The sequence below is a fragment of the Ambystoma mexicanum genome, chromosome 4p (genome assembly GCF_040938575.1).
Source record: "Ambystoma mexicanum isolate Mex_15411 chromosome 4p, UKY_AmexF1_1, whole genome shotgun sequence".
NCBI lineage: Eukaryota > Metazoa > Chordata > Amphibia > Caudata > Ambystomatidae > Ambystoma > Ambystoma mexicanum.
The window spans coordinates 1,177,613,460-1,177,628,007 of NC_090927.1; the positions used below are offsets into that span (position 1 = coordinate 1,177,613,460).

General features: G+C 49.9%; 1 protein-coding gene across 1 annotated transcript in view; it reads right to left on the reverse strand.

Moving 5' to 3' along the window:
• The window catches only part of ACAT2 (acetyl-CoA acetyltransferase 2), a 521,847-nt gene that overhangs the window by 347,278 nt on the left and 160,021 nt on the right, over positions 1-14,548 (reverse strand). Inside the window, exon 3 of the mRNA XM_069606820.1 lies at positions 3,906-4,087. Within this exon, the coding sequence (XP_069462921.1) occupies positions 3,906-4,087 (182 nt within the window). The remainder of the gene's footprint in view (positions 1-3,905; positions 4,088-14,548) is intronic.

A 14,548-nucleotide genomic window follows, 5' to 3' on the forward strand; every position in this document is an offset into this window, starting at 1 on the left:
TGGATGTATATGCTGTAATCTGTTTGATATAAACTCCAATAAAACTAAGTTTTAAAAAAAATAATAATAATAATAAATTTTGTACATGTGGCCGAGTGATGATACAGCTACACAGGGAAATGTACAAAATATTGCTCTGATGTACTTTTCGCATAACGTGTGTAACATTTATTTATAGAGCACTATATAATAGTTTCATTTGTGTTTGTTGTAATTTATCAATGATGCCTTCGTTTAGGATGTACCAAGTTAGGCCTATAGTGCCGATGTGCTTATTTACACATTTACTGTATGTGTAAATATGTTTTCTGCGGTTGCTCATAAGTTGTCAAATTTGTTTTGCCATTTGTTGAATGATGACATGTTCTTATAGTTTTTTGCCAGGGTTTTCAGTTTTTATGTTTGCACAATTTATGGTGTTTTCAATACAAGGAACACATTTCTTTAAAAATGTGTCCCTGGTTTGGGAATTTCCTTTATACGCAATTACGTAAGCTATTTATTTTAGGGGCGTTTCATTGACACAGTGGCTGCAACATTTCTTTGTTATACAGAGCAGGAGGATAACCAGAACCTCCACTACCTCCTTCTGGATCTGCAAAACCCCCTTGGAAAGAGAACATTGGGAAATACCCAAAGCCAACGCCAAGGCCAGGGGGAGGAGAGCCCGCCCCTCCACCTCGACAACTCTCAATACAGATCCAACCATGATCAGCAGTAGTGGACCAGTGTCACTGCAAGGAGATCACTTCAATGAATTGTCCCAAGGGAGAAATAGGAGGAACGACTGCCACTGCAATATCACAACAGCACATTGAACAAATTGGGATCGCAAGACATAATGAACTGAGGAGAAGAATCCCTTTTACAGCCTTGCATTTGGCATGTTGCTGTTCTACCCAAGGAAGATGTGTAGTGGTCAATGAATATATATTCCCCCATGTCACTCAACATGAGGGCTACAACTTTAAGTGACCTGCTCAGAGTGTTCTCTAGTTGCTTGATGTAGCACTGGACTACCGTATTGCCGGTCTGACCTGGACACGTTGGCATAGAAAAAAGGCAGACGTAAAAAAAATTAAAAAAAAAAAAAAAGAAATCAAAATATTGGCCCTCATTACGAGTTTGTCGGTACACCACCTGTACGACCAGTGGCTCATCAGCAAACTTGTTTTACCGTTTCAGCCGCCCAATATACTGGTGATTCCGGGATATTACGGGTTGCAGTGGAACAGTAAGTTCCCATTCCGAAGGTCTCCATGGGAATGGGATCACGGAAGCACCGGCACCGTTACTAACAGTGCTTCAGTGAAAAGTCTGCCAGTAGGGCACTGAACTCCCGGCATGCTTGACCTGCTGATAGTTCACTGCCCCTACCAGCAGACTGAGTAAGCCGGTCCGGGAACAATGCCGGAGTCAGTTGTACTGGCTGTTTTAACCAGCATTTTTTCCCAGATCGGCTTACTCGTAATGAGGGCCACTGTATCGGTTACAGAGCTCCACTATGGGGCACATTGTTCTGCCTACTAGTGGCATTAACATGCCCCCGAGAGGTGGAAATGTCCTATGGTTTACCCACAAAAGCCAATGGATAGCTTTGTGAATGAATCACTGCAAAGAGTAAAGAAATGTTGCTGTTCAAGACTATTCAGGATACAATGAGGCTGACCGCAGAGTTGCATGGGGTGAAAAATAACGGGAACTCCATTTCAATAAAACTCTCTTTGAAGCTAATCATTTGATATGGACTCCTGCTGAACTACTAAGCAGTAAAAAAATAAAAAATAAATAAAAAAAAATCACTAGGAACCGGTTTTCCTGTATTTAAGGTCTTGCTCGACAGCCAAACCATCGACCACCATACCATTGACAAAAAATCTAAAAAAAAAACACTTTGAATGCATTTTTTTTTTTATATGGGGGTGTCCCCTCTAGTCCCCCTTTTTAAACCATTAAAAATTTTACTAAACCCTTTACCATTGAAAAAAATGCATTCAATGTTAGACCTCCCCCCCCATGCATTTTTATGGTATGGTCGGTCGATGCTTGGTATTCGATGCAATGACCGGATACCAGGAACACCCCTTAACACAACCCAAGAAATATAATCCTGGAAGAAACTTTAATTTTGTTCATCCCACCCACTTGACCGTATGCCCACAAAACCCTAAACCATTTAACATGTGTGTTGTTCCATGCTTGCTTGCATCCTACAAATCCAATCCTGCCGGGGTCACACTTGCACTACTTTTTTAATTACATTTTTACCTTTGCTGAGGACTCTACCCGGGGGCCGAGTGGCAAGGTATAATCCTGACAGAAGAGATTGGAAAACCACTCTTGTAGGCTCCAAACAAAGGAAGTGGGCCAAGAAACTAGTATCTAGTAATGCTGAGATATGGGAGAGAAGAGGCCAGTAGATGGAAACCGGGGATGAAACCAATGTCTTGGTGCAATACTTGAACTCTGTGCCACTCCCTGATTAAACAACTTCTGATTAATGACCGTCTGGGCGAGGAAACCACTGAGACACTTGAACTATGGCTGCTGAGAATCTTCCCATCACACCACTTCGATCATATTACCATTCGCATAGCTAGAAGAGATCTCCTCCGATGGAACTGATGCCCAAGATAGTTGGATGTAGCATATGTTAAATACTGTGAGCACACCATGCAACTAAGAGATCAAATACTACAAAATGAATGGACAACCTTCCTCACTGGGCTCTGTAGTCCAGAAATTGTATCCTCGATCATTTTTTTTGGTTTCTGGGAGATGATACAAATCAATTTGTGATCTTATTTTTTGCAGTTCCCCCAGCACGATAGCCAATGGAGTTATTGAACTCCTGTCTTCTCACCCACAACCCTGGATTACCTTCTTATAAGCGTCGGATCCAGCTATAAGAGTAAGCCACAAGAATGATTAATCCAGCTTTGTGATCTGTGCAGGAGGAAGGGGGCGCTGGGGCTAAAAGGAGGTAGTTAACAAAAGAATCCACAGAACTACAGAACTTCCTCGGGATGGCCATCACTGTGTTTCTTGCATAAACGGGTTGTAAAGCAATACTGGGACAAAATAATGTAGAATAATAGCCATCTCACTGGATCAGACACACGGAGCTTCTACCCAGTAGAAGTAAGTAGCATCCTGGGGTACTTTAAATGCCCATTCTTGCACCCGTGATACCATCAGGCAGGCAGGGGAAGCGTCAACAGGAGGAGGTGTAGGCTTTTCCTCCAATGCTGCCATTGTCCATACTGTTTCAGTAGTACAAACACTGACAGTAGGGCTTGCAGCTCAGGTAGCTGCCTACTCACCGTCAGTGAAGGCCCAGTAGTGGGCGGGAGTCAGGTATTGTTCTACCACCAGTGAAACACAGAGGTGCTCGTGGCTAAGGAGGTTGCCTTTTTTCAACCCTCAAGCCAGGTTTTGTTATAGAGCTGACAGCTTGGTTCAGCAGTGCTCTGCAGGTTGTCAGACATTCACAATGCCTGGCAGCTGCTGTACACAAACGAATACACTAGCAGATAGCCCATTAATTCTGCTGATAGCGAGAAATACTTTGAACAATTATAAGATTCATAATTATCCTATGGAAAATCTGTCCAAGCTAGAAAGGGTTTGCAGAGCCTGCTACAGCAGACACATGCAAAAAGTAGGACGTGGTGTGTGAGGATCTTAGAGGTTACATGATAACCAGGAAAAAAGAAAATTAACAAGCATTGAAGGACTGCGGCAGAGACTGGTATCTTTGTTGTAAATGGTTCGTAAAGGGTAATAGTTACAGCCGTCTCAGGAGCCGTTGCCTCACATAAGCAAAGTCTGTTACAAGGAAGACAGATAAGGGAGTAAGGTCCCCGTATTGCACTAACAAGGACCAACAAAAAGCAATAGCTCACCTGGCTCATGTTCTCCATTCCTCCTGCCACCACAATGCTGGATTCCCCAATCATGATGGCTTGAGCTCCGAGGCACACAGATTTTAAGCCTGACCCGCATATCATCTGACAACTCCAAGATGGTACAGAGTATGGAATCCCAGCACCCACACTGGCCTGACGCACTGGATTCTGACCTGCACCTGCACAATTGAAACAAAAAGAGTAAGAATGACAGGATTTCAAAATACCTATTTTCATGCTACTTCGATAACAGGAATAGCCAATTAGTACATGCCCAGGTTCCTAGCAGCCTGATGGCTGCTTGCCTCTCGCCTGGCCCACTCTGTGCCCTGCTTTCGTCCCTCTACCCACAACAATCACATTCATCTGAACGATCGCAGAAGACACATTTGTACTCATCCATCAGACCTCCTCTTAGCCAACAAACACCCTTGCCAAGGAAATGGAAGATGGGCTCCACTGGAAGCACCGGTCTGTCATTTTCATAGCACCCACCTTTCTTGCCTTTTTTAATGGAAAGAATAACAGAATGCATGCCAGGTTGTGCCAGTGGGAATAACGACAAAAGTGGGAGGTCGTACTCTGTGATAATGCCCTGCCAACAACAAAGACAATGTCAACTTGGGCGATGGGACATGAACACCCAGTATAGGCCACCAAATGTGTCTAATGGTGCAATTATGATACTGTAATGCTGTGGGTCATTGTAAATAAGTGTGTAAGAAGACGACCTTCACTACTTTAACATGGCCTGATGTTTCCATCTCCACATTCAACATCACTGCTATGGGACTCAGCTAACATTCCATCTTGGCAACGCTCATTCCAAGAACCCAAGCACCTTTTCCAACTATTTTCTTTTCTTTTTATGATCAATTGAGAGGCAGTGCGCACAGCTGGTTTATAAAGGTTTGTATGTTGAAGATAAAGACAGGTAGAGGTACACTACATACCCTCACTTAGGATCCACAACCAGTTACAATAAACATCACAGAGAAGCACAGTAGGCTTCCTAAATGAAACAAATTCACAATATTGTTCCAAAGAAAGTGCAATATTTTTGGCTATTATTGCTCGACGCTTCATTTCATAGCCCATAATCACAGTTTTTTCCAATCAAATCGACACAGGGGCAATTAACAAACTGTCTAATACTTCTGATGATGGGTCTTCACCCCAAAACGCACTGAAGATTAATGAAGGTTTGTTTTTTTTCATTTTTAACCTGATTTTGCCATACGGTATAAGTGTTACAGCCCTGGTGGATGGGGGAGGACTAACGGCTTTTCATCTTTTACGCTTGCTATGCATGCGCACTCTTGCTTCACCTTTTCACCTTGGGCACATAACTTGGGCGTGGGTCAATAAATTTAAGTTACTCACTGTAGTGACTAGAGTACTCATAGTCCATAGTCCCCTTTCTTCCATCCTTATGGGCGTCCAAGATGGGGTTGGTGCCGGACTGGAACCTTTGGCAGAGAAAATATGAGCTTCACCTTTAAATTTAGTATAGTGCGCAGTGGTGCTGCCTCGGGCATGGGAACGTCCCGCCGAGGCCCGGATCTCCAGCGCCTCACCTCAGTCCCCTTTGAACACATCAGATGCCGAGATACCTGGTTGGTCAAATTACCTATAAGCCATTGGCATACTAGCCGGGGAAAGTGGGAGGGACGTATGAAGGAAAGGAGATTAGGAGTACTCTAGTCATTACAGCGAGTAAATTTAAATTACTCATACGTCCTGTCCCCTATCCCCATCCTTGTGGCCGATTCCACCGAACAAGAAAATAGGGTGGAGCTGCAACAACCTGCCTCATCTCTAGGATGAAGCAAAAAGGTTCTTCAGAACCATATGACCAAACTCTGCATCGCGCCTGGAGCTGGTGTCCAGGGAATACTGTTTACACCCAAGTGGCGGCCCTGCTGATGACATCCCAAGAAGCAGGTCTCAGAAACACAAAGGTCGTGGCCTTGCCTCTGACCGCATGGGCATGAATCCGCTCAGGAACAGGTTTGCCCATTGCGTGTAGGCCTCTGAAATGGCCTGGACCATCCAACGGGCGATAGAAGCCTTAGAACCCCCAGAGCCCCAAAAAGTCACAAACAGTGCCGCAGACTTCAGAGAGATAAAACTTGGGAACCCTCTTGAGGTCCAAGGAATGTAGGGCCCTCTCTGCCTCCGACTGTGATTTTGGGAAGAACACCGGCAGGCATATCTCTTGATGCAGATGGAACAGAGAGACCATCTTGGGCAAGCTGTTTTAGTGAGTGCGCAAGATGACCTTGTCGTTGCAAAACGTGAAGGGCTCGCTCGAAGACAATGCCTGCAGCTCGCTAACCCTGCACACAGAGGTAAGAGCTACCAATAAAACCGTCTTCAGTTTCACCAAGCAGATGTCCCCGGAGGCCAACGGCTCAAAGAGCTTGTGTTGCAGAGCTGCAAGAACCACATTAAGGTCCCAGACCGTGTGCAGCCTATACACCGGAGGAAGAAGCCTATACAACCCCTTAAGGTGTGCCTTAACCACCGGGTTGGTTGCCAAAAACACATGCTCAGGGGAATTAGCGTAAGCACCGATAGCCACCAAATACGTGCGGTAAGTATCCACCTGACCTCCGGAACGAGCCAGGTGCACTGAAAAGGCCAGAACGTCATCCAGAGGACAGGAAACAGGGTGCAGACCCTTGTTGCGAGACCAATGGCAGAACCTAGTCCATTTGCTTTTATACTGGGACCGAGTTGAGGGCCTCCTGGCCTGCTGAATGATGTCCCAGTTGTCATCTGAAGACGCAGCATGCTGAAGCCTCAGCTGATCAGGAGCTAAGCAGCCAGTTTGGCCGGGTCCGGATGCTCCATTGCTCCGCCCTGCTGCGTCAGGAAGCCCCTGCTGGGGATCCGAAGATGGACGGAGCCCTGGAAGCACAACTGGAGCAGATCCAAAAACCAGGGTCTCGAAGGCCAGTTTATGGACAACCAGGATGAGACTGCAGCCGATGGAAGCCCAGAACTTGTGTATGGTCTGCTGGAGAAAAGGGGTGGGCAGAAAAGTGTAACAACTGCGGCCGTGCCAGCAGATTTCCCAGTGACCCCCGACCTGTTCATGAGGCACACTGGGGGCACTTGGTTTTCAGGGGAGAGACGAACAAGTCCAGGTCCGCAAACCCCAAACACTGGAACTGGGGCAACAAGAAGTTGTGCAACTCCCACTCGTAGGTGTCAAACCCCAAGCGACTCAGCTGATCCGCTTCTGCATTGCTGTCCACCGGCAGGTGGACTGTTGAAATCCAGAGCCTCTCCGTAAGGGCCCATTCCTAGATCGAAACCGCCCCCAAACGTAGGAAGGGCTGGAGGGGTTGCTGGGAGGACGAGTACCAGCCTGCTTGTTCAGGTAAAACTTTGTGGTAGAATTGTCCATCCTGACCAGAACCGACTTGTCCCTGCTCAGGGGCAAAAATGCCTTGAAGGCCAGGCCCACTGCCCGGAGCTCAAGTAGATTGATATGTACGAGGGCTTCTGCCCTGGACCATGATCCATGAATCGCATAGCCCTCCAGAGTAGCCCCCCCCAGCCCGAAAGAGAGGAGTCCGTCGTCACCACCAAGAAAGGCTCCGGTCAGGGGAAGGGGACTCCCATTGAAACATTGCCATCCATCAGCCAACAGGGCAGCGAAGATCTGGTGGAATAGGGATCCTGTCTGACTGAGACCCAGTCTCCCGATCCCAATTGCCCGCCAGGTGGAGCTGGTGGAACCTCATCTTGAGACAGGGTGCTGCACTGTCAGCATGCAGGAGGCCATCATGCCCAGAATGTGCTGGAACCACCATGCCAAGGTAGTCGAGTTGGCCAGAAAGTGTCCCACCGCATTGTGGAGGGACATCAGCCTTTCGGGCGTGGGGGGAACACCCACTGCACGGTAGTGTTCCAATGCGCCCCTAGGAAGACCAGATCCTGAGAAAGGCATAACTGATTTCCTCAGGTTGAGGGAAACCCCGAGCTGATGAAGGGTATCCACCAATCTCTGGCAGGAGTACATCACGGCTTCGGGTAACCTCGCCCTCACCAGTCAGTCATCCAAATAAGGGTACAGGTGATGGCCCTCCAAGCGGAGAAGGCCAGCCACTGCATTTATCAACGTCGTGAAGACACGAAGGGCCGAGTTCAGGCCGAAGGGCAGCACTTTGAACTGAAAGTGGTACAACATAATTGTGAGCCGCAGAAACTTCCGAAGCAGCTGATATATGAGTACATGCAGGCACGCATCCTTGAAGTCCAGGGAACACATCCAGCCCCCTGCACACAGACTCTGCTATGTACGCTGGAGTTATCACCTTCAAGCGTTCTAGCGGTAAAGACAGGTTTAGAAATGGCAGATGCAGGACTACCCACAGGCCCGCCTGGTTTTTCTTGGGTAACGCACAAAGCCTGGAATAGTAACCAAAGCCCCTGTTTGCAAGAGAACCGGTTCTATTGCCTGCACCTCTAATAGAGACCAGATCTCCCGTAAAAGAGTCTGGACCCAATCTGACGGAGAGGATGGTAGAGGCAAAGGAAAGAGGAGACTGAAGCCTGTGGAGACTATGGATGCTGAAAATCTGCTTCCAAGTGTCCTGAAACAGAGCCAAAAGGCCCCCCTCCCCACAGGCGAGCTGTGTTCCTCGATCCGGACGACACTGCTTCTTGATGTCAGAGGAGGTGGGGGGAGCCGAACGTCCTCTGCTGCTTCCATCTGCTGTCGCCGGGCGACATGTCAGGCCTCTGCATACCACGCTCTCTGAACCCCTTGAAACCGGAGAATGTTCAGGGTTTGAACTCGGTCCTATCCTGGGATTGAGGGAAGGATTTCTGACCAGGCTTTGTCATGATGGCCAAGGACTTGAAGTTTTGAGTGGATGTTTTCTTCGTCAATTCGTCATCGGTGGATGAATGAAAGAGGTCCTCGCCCTCGAAGGCAGCTCTAGGATCCGCTCCTGCACGTCAGATGAAAACATTGTGGCGTGCATCCACGCCGTCCTTCTCAATCACAAGAGACAGCCCTCTGCTGGCTGTGTCGATGTGGGAAACCGAAGAATCCATGAGGTTCTGCGCAATGGCCTGGGCATCTATAAGCCCGGCCTTGAAGGAGGCTGGTTTGTCCAAAAGGGCGGTCGGGCAGCAATTCTCTGAGCTCCCCCCACAGGTTCTGGTTAACCGCAGCCAAGATGGCGTCCGCGTTGGCCTGCCGCAGATTCAATCCTGAGATGGAGTAACAACGCTTTTCCAAGGACCTAGAGGCAACTGGAGGTTGCTCCCGTGGAGGAAGATGACAAAGACGATGGTTTATAATACAGTGAGGCAGCGGCCACCACAGAGTAATGAGGCTGTGGGTGGGAGGCAAGGAGTGGTTCTCCATCTGTCAGCCTGAACCTGCTGTCCAACTTCTTGTTCATCTGGGCGTTGTCCGTGGGCTTCTCCCAGATCTTCTGTGCTACCTGCAGCACATCCCTCGGGAGGGGAATGCCGGAACGGCCTGTGATGCGCTTCCCAAAGACTGATCATCCTTCCGTGGACAGCCTGCTAGGGCCCCTGAGCCCCACAGACTGGAAGCCAGTAGCCTCGGAGGCGTTGTAACGCTCACCTGATTCCCACGGAGGCGCCGGTCTTGGCAGGATGGTGTCTGTGACTGAAAAGTGAAGTGCAGGACTCGATTGGCTTCCGGGGCTGAGCCTCTTCGCACTGTGTGTCTAACTTGAAGAGTGAGATATCTGCAGGTGAAAGAATATGGGGTTAATGCTCTACGGTTGTCGGGTATCTCTCTCTCTTTCCCTTCCTCGCTTTTCCGTGGAGCCCCAAGGTCAACGTGCTCACCTTAGATAGGTGAATGTTGGACTCTCCATCTGCGTCTGGTGCAGGGTGCCGTTGCCAGTTCCTTCACTGGGTGAAACGTAGGCCTCTTGACATCAGAGGATTGCTACCGTCGTTAACTGCACAAACGGTGAGTTTCCGGACACCTTTTAAGTCCTTACAGTCTTTAGGTGCGTGGGCACGTTAATATGGAACAGGGCTCTGTATAATGCTTTTCTATTTGTCTTGCAGGGCTCTTGAGGTAGAAGATGGTGTGAAGAAAGCCGAAGTTCGAGCCAGAGTCTTGGAATGAAGCGCTTGGAAATGCGTAAGTAAATGTCAGTTGCCTGCTTTTCAAAAGTTCTCTAACTGTCTCTTTTCCCTTGCAGCTGTGAGTTCGGGTGTTGAAGAGACGCTGGAGAACGCCGGAGTATTTGCAGGCGCCCTGTTGTGGCGGGCGCGATGGCGCGTAAGTAAAATGCCTGTCTAATGTCTCTTCTTTTGTCTTTCAGGTGAAGGATTGCAGCGTTGAAGAAAACCGGAATTCACGGAATGCCGGTAAGTAATTCCACACAGGAATAACTATGCTTTTGTCTTCACAGGCGGAGGAGCAGCGTGAAGAGATGGTAGCTGCCGATGGATCAGGTGAGGAAAGCGCTGCGCGTGAAGGTGTCCGTGCTAACCTGTTGTTTCTTGTCTTTGCAGGTGCTACTGAATGCTGGATACAGGAATGGTAAGCGTTTGTTCTTGCAGGTTCAGGATCGGAAAGAAGAAAACTGGAACAGACACGGTGAGCGTTCTGCTGCAGATGCAGAATAGCGCGAAGCACGTTTCATCAATCGGGTGTGGTTTAAATAGCCTTGGAGTGATGAGGCGTCTTCCTCCACGGCCTCGCCTAGGTAAGAAAAGAGTTCCTGTTCCAGAAGAGCTCCAGTGTTGTATCCAGGGAGTGGAGCTTGCCCCACCCAGGTAAGAAAGTAGTCCCGGCTCACAGAGGATTCCTATGTGGCTGGTAAGTAAGCAGCATGGTCTGCTGCAGGTAAGTCCACCCAAGCATCTTCATACAAATTATGAGCCCGGCGCTTCCGGTGCCGGGACCAGTGACTTTGATGAGCCTGGTGCCACCGGCGCCAGGACAAGGTCCAAAAGGTCCCAGTGGTGACCGGCTGGTGCCTAGGATGAAGGTTAGGGGCCTGCTTCCAAGGACGTTGGGCTGGTCCTAGCTCCTTGGAAGCAGTGATCATGACAGGCATTAGGTCTATCCCCAGAATGCCCGGAAGAGCCCCCGGGCCCATCGGCTTGGGAGCCGGTAGCCTTGGAGGCCTCAGGCCTGCCAGAACCTGAATGCGAGGAACCCCGGGTAAGGAGTCTCTGCGCTGTGGAGCCGTGCTGAACAGAGGTCTTGACGAGAGGTCCCGGAGACAAAGTCCTTAAGGGGGGTGGAGGAGGTAGATCTCCCTCCACCACGGCAGATGATTCTTCAATGCCCTGTGACCGAGCGCTGCAGGCTGCACGAGTCCCAGTGCTGGTCGGGCCCCAAAGACAGAGTGCATGGCGGTCCTAGGCTCGGGAACGAGCGGTCACAAGAGGCACATGTTGCGAATCCTCCAGCTGCTGACATGTGCCGGGGAGGTGAGGCGCCAAAGGGAAGAGAAATAAGAATCGAAAAAACAAAAAAGGGGAGCACGCTGGAAGCTAAAAAAAAAAAAAAAAAAAAAAAAAAAAAAAAAAGTATCCTTGCTTGCTGCCAGGTCCGACCTATCCGTGAGGAAAAGGGGACCGAGATAAAGCGCCGGAGAGCGGGGCGTTCCCACGTCCGAGCGCGATATACTAAATTTCATTTTAAAGCTCATTTTATTGCTGTATAAGGTTCCGGTACAGTCCCCATGTTGGGGGACGCCCACAAGGATGGAGGAAAGGGGACGGGACGTATGATATGATATGGCATATGTTATGTGCCTATACACAAATGTTTCAAGGCGCGACGAGGCAGGGAGGGGGGACCAAAGGGAAGACAGACAACGATCCTACTAGGCCAGGTGTCATTCAGGTTGCGCAAGTGCAAGGGTAGGGAAAAGTGCAGGGGGAAAGGGAGAGGGGAAAGTGCAGTACAGGGGTAGAAGAATAACAAGATAAATAATAAGGGCCAGCTGGTGGCAAGTGCAAGGTAAGTGCAGACAAGTGCTGGGAAGGGGGGCTGTAGGGATGCAGAGACAGTCCTGCAGTGCAGGGGTTGCCAGGGAGGCAGTGCAAGGGGAGAGTGGCTGGGCCAAGGACTGGGATCGGTGAGAGTGGCCCAGTTGCAGAATCAGTGCAGTTTCAAAAGTAATTTAGCAGGGGAGAGGGGGAGAGAAAGCAGAAGCAAAGAGGAATGTTTTGAGGTGCTTCCGGAACCGGAGGTGGTTCTCCGCAAGTTTCAGGGATGCAGGAAGGCTGTTCCAGAGGGAGGCCCCTGCCGCAGAGAGAGATCTACCCCCAACTCGTTGCTTGGAGAAGCGGCTGACCCTGAGGGAGTTGGAGGCGGATGAGCGAAGAGCTCGAGAAGGAAGATATTTAGGAAGAGAGTTGGAAGGTATTTTGGCCCCAGGCCCAAGAAGGCCTTGTGGACAATGCAGAGGGTTTTGAACTTCATCCTCGCAGCCACTGGGAGCCAGTGTAGAGATTTTGGTCCTGGAGAGATACGGTCCCTGGTCTTGAGGCCAAGGACAAGGACAAGGACAAGTCTTGCAGTCTTGTTCTGGATGAGTTGCAGAGGGCGGAGAGTATAGGCAGGCAGATTTATATAGAGGCTGTTACAGTAGTCCAGCTTGGAGAGAACCAGGGCTCTGGAGACAGTGAGCTTCTGGGGGAAGGAGAGGAAAGGAAGAATACCTGTGAGGAGGTGCAGCTGGTAGTGTGACTTCTTAAAGACGTCAGATATGTGAGGAGAGAAGGAGAGTGTGGAGTCGAAGATGACCCCTAGGTTTTTTGCCTTGCAGGTAGGAGCAGGAAGAGGGCCAAGAGAGGCCGGCCAGAGAGCTGCAGGGAAGGAGGGAGTGGGTGTGCCGATGAGTAGATTCTCAGTCTTACTGGCATTAAGGCAAAGGTCACTGGCGGCACACCATTCCTGGATAGCAGACAGACAGTCAGAGATGAGGGAAGGAGGAGGAGGCCGAGGGTAGCCTGAAAATGAGCTGGGTATCATCCGCATAGCACTGAAAGTTGGGGCAGAGAGCAGCGATGCGGTGGGCAAGGAGTGCCAGGTACTGGTTGAAGAGCCAGGGAGAGAGGTTAGATCCCTGGGGGACACCACAGGTGGAGAAAAAGACGTCAGAGAGGAAGGACCCCAGTTGGACCTGGGAAGATCGATTGGAGAGGAAAGAGGTCAGCCACGCCAGAGCCTGACCAGTGATACCCAGGTTATCACGGAGGCGGTTGAGCAGGATGGCATGGTTGACAGTATCAAAGGCAGAAGAGAGAACGAGCAAAATGAGAACACACAGGGTGTTGGAGTCAAGGTTGGAGAGCAGATCTTCACGGATGTTCAGGAGAGCAGTTTCCGTGCTTCTGGCAGCTCTGAAGCCAGACTGACGGTCATGAAGACTACCAACAGAATCAGCATGGAGATTAAGCTGGGAGATGGCCAGTTTCTCCAGGAGCTTACCCAGGAAGGGAGTGATGGAGATTGGGCGATAGTTAGCTGGGCAGGAGGTGTCGGAAGAGGGTTTTTTAAGAAGAGGGTGCACAAGGGAGTGCTTCAGGGGGAAAGGGGAAGACTCCAGAGGCGAAGGAGTGATTGCAGAAGTCAGCTAGGGCAGGAGCCAGGGAGTCAATGTGGTCCTTGATAGTTTGAGGAACAGGGGTGAACCTGTTTTGACGAGACTTTCATAGATCGGACTTGGCTGGAAACCTCTTCAGCAGAAAAAAAAGGGGAAAGTCAGAGAAGGAGGGAGGAGGGGTGGCTGCAGAAGGGCCAGAGGAGCAGGGAATGGAGGGAGGCGATAGGAGGAGAGTGCGGACAGATGTCCTGAGTTTTTGAAATGAAGTGAGAGGCCAGTGCCGTGCAGAGGGCCTGGGAGGGGACAGGAGAGGTAGAGACTGCAGCAGGGTTGGCCAGTTCCTTGCAGATTTTAAAGAGTTTAGCCGAGTTGTTAGATGCCACAGAGATGCGGGCTTGGATAAGGGCTCTCTTCTTGGTGAGAACAGAGAGCCGGTATTGCCTTTGGAGCAGGCGGCAGGCCAGTTTGTCAGAGGATGAACATGAAGCACGCCATTTCCTCTCTGCCACCCTGCACTTGCGTTTTAGGGTGACGAGATCCGAGTCATACCAGGAGTTACATTTGGCATTGGGCTTCAGGCAGATTCTCATGACAGAGGCAAGGATATCAAGAGTATCAGAAATAGCAGAGTGGAGAGTGGAGAGGGCTCTGTGAGGGTGGGAGTCAGCCGAAGGGGGAGGGGGTGATGAGAAGGTGGCGGCGAAAGCCTCAACTGACACGCGCTTCATGGGTCGGATGACCGCTAAGGAGGGTGGCAGTGATGAAGGTGGCTTTGCATGAGGGGGAGGAGGGGCGAGGTGGGAGGATAGGAGAAAGTGATCACTCCAGGAGAGAGGAGTGGAGAGAGGGACAGAGAGGGGAAGGTCAGAAGAGATCAGGGCATCAAGAGTGTGCCCTGCAGAATGAGTCGGCCCAGACGGGAGAATAGAAAGTGAGAGAGAGTCACAGAGATCGTGAAATTGTCCAGAGGGGGACAGGAGGCATCCAGGTGGATGTTGAAGTCTCCAAGAAAGAGGAGTTGAGTGGTTGAGGACAGGAGTGAGGAGGAAAGGTCCGCCCACT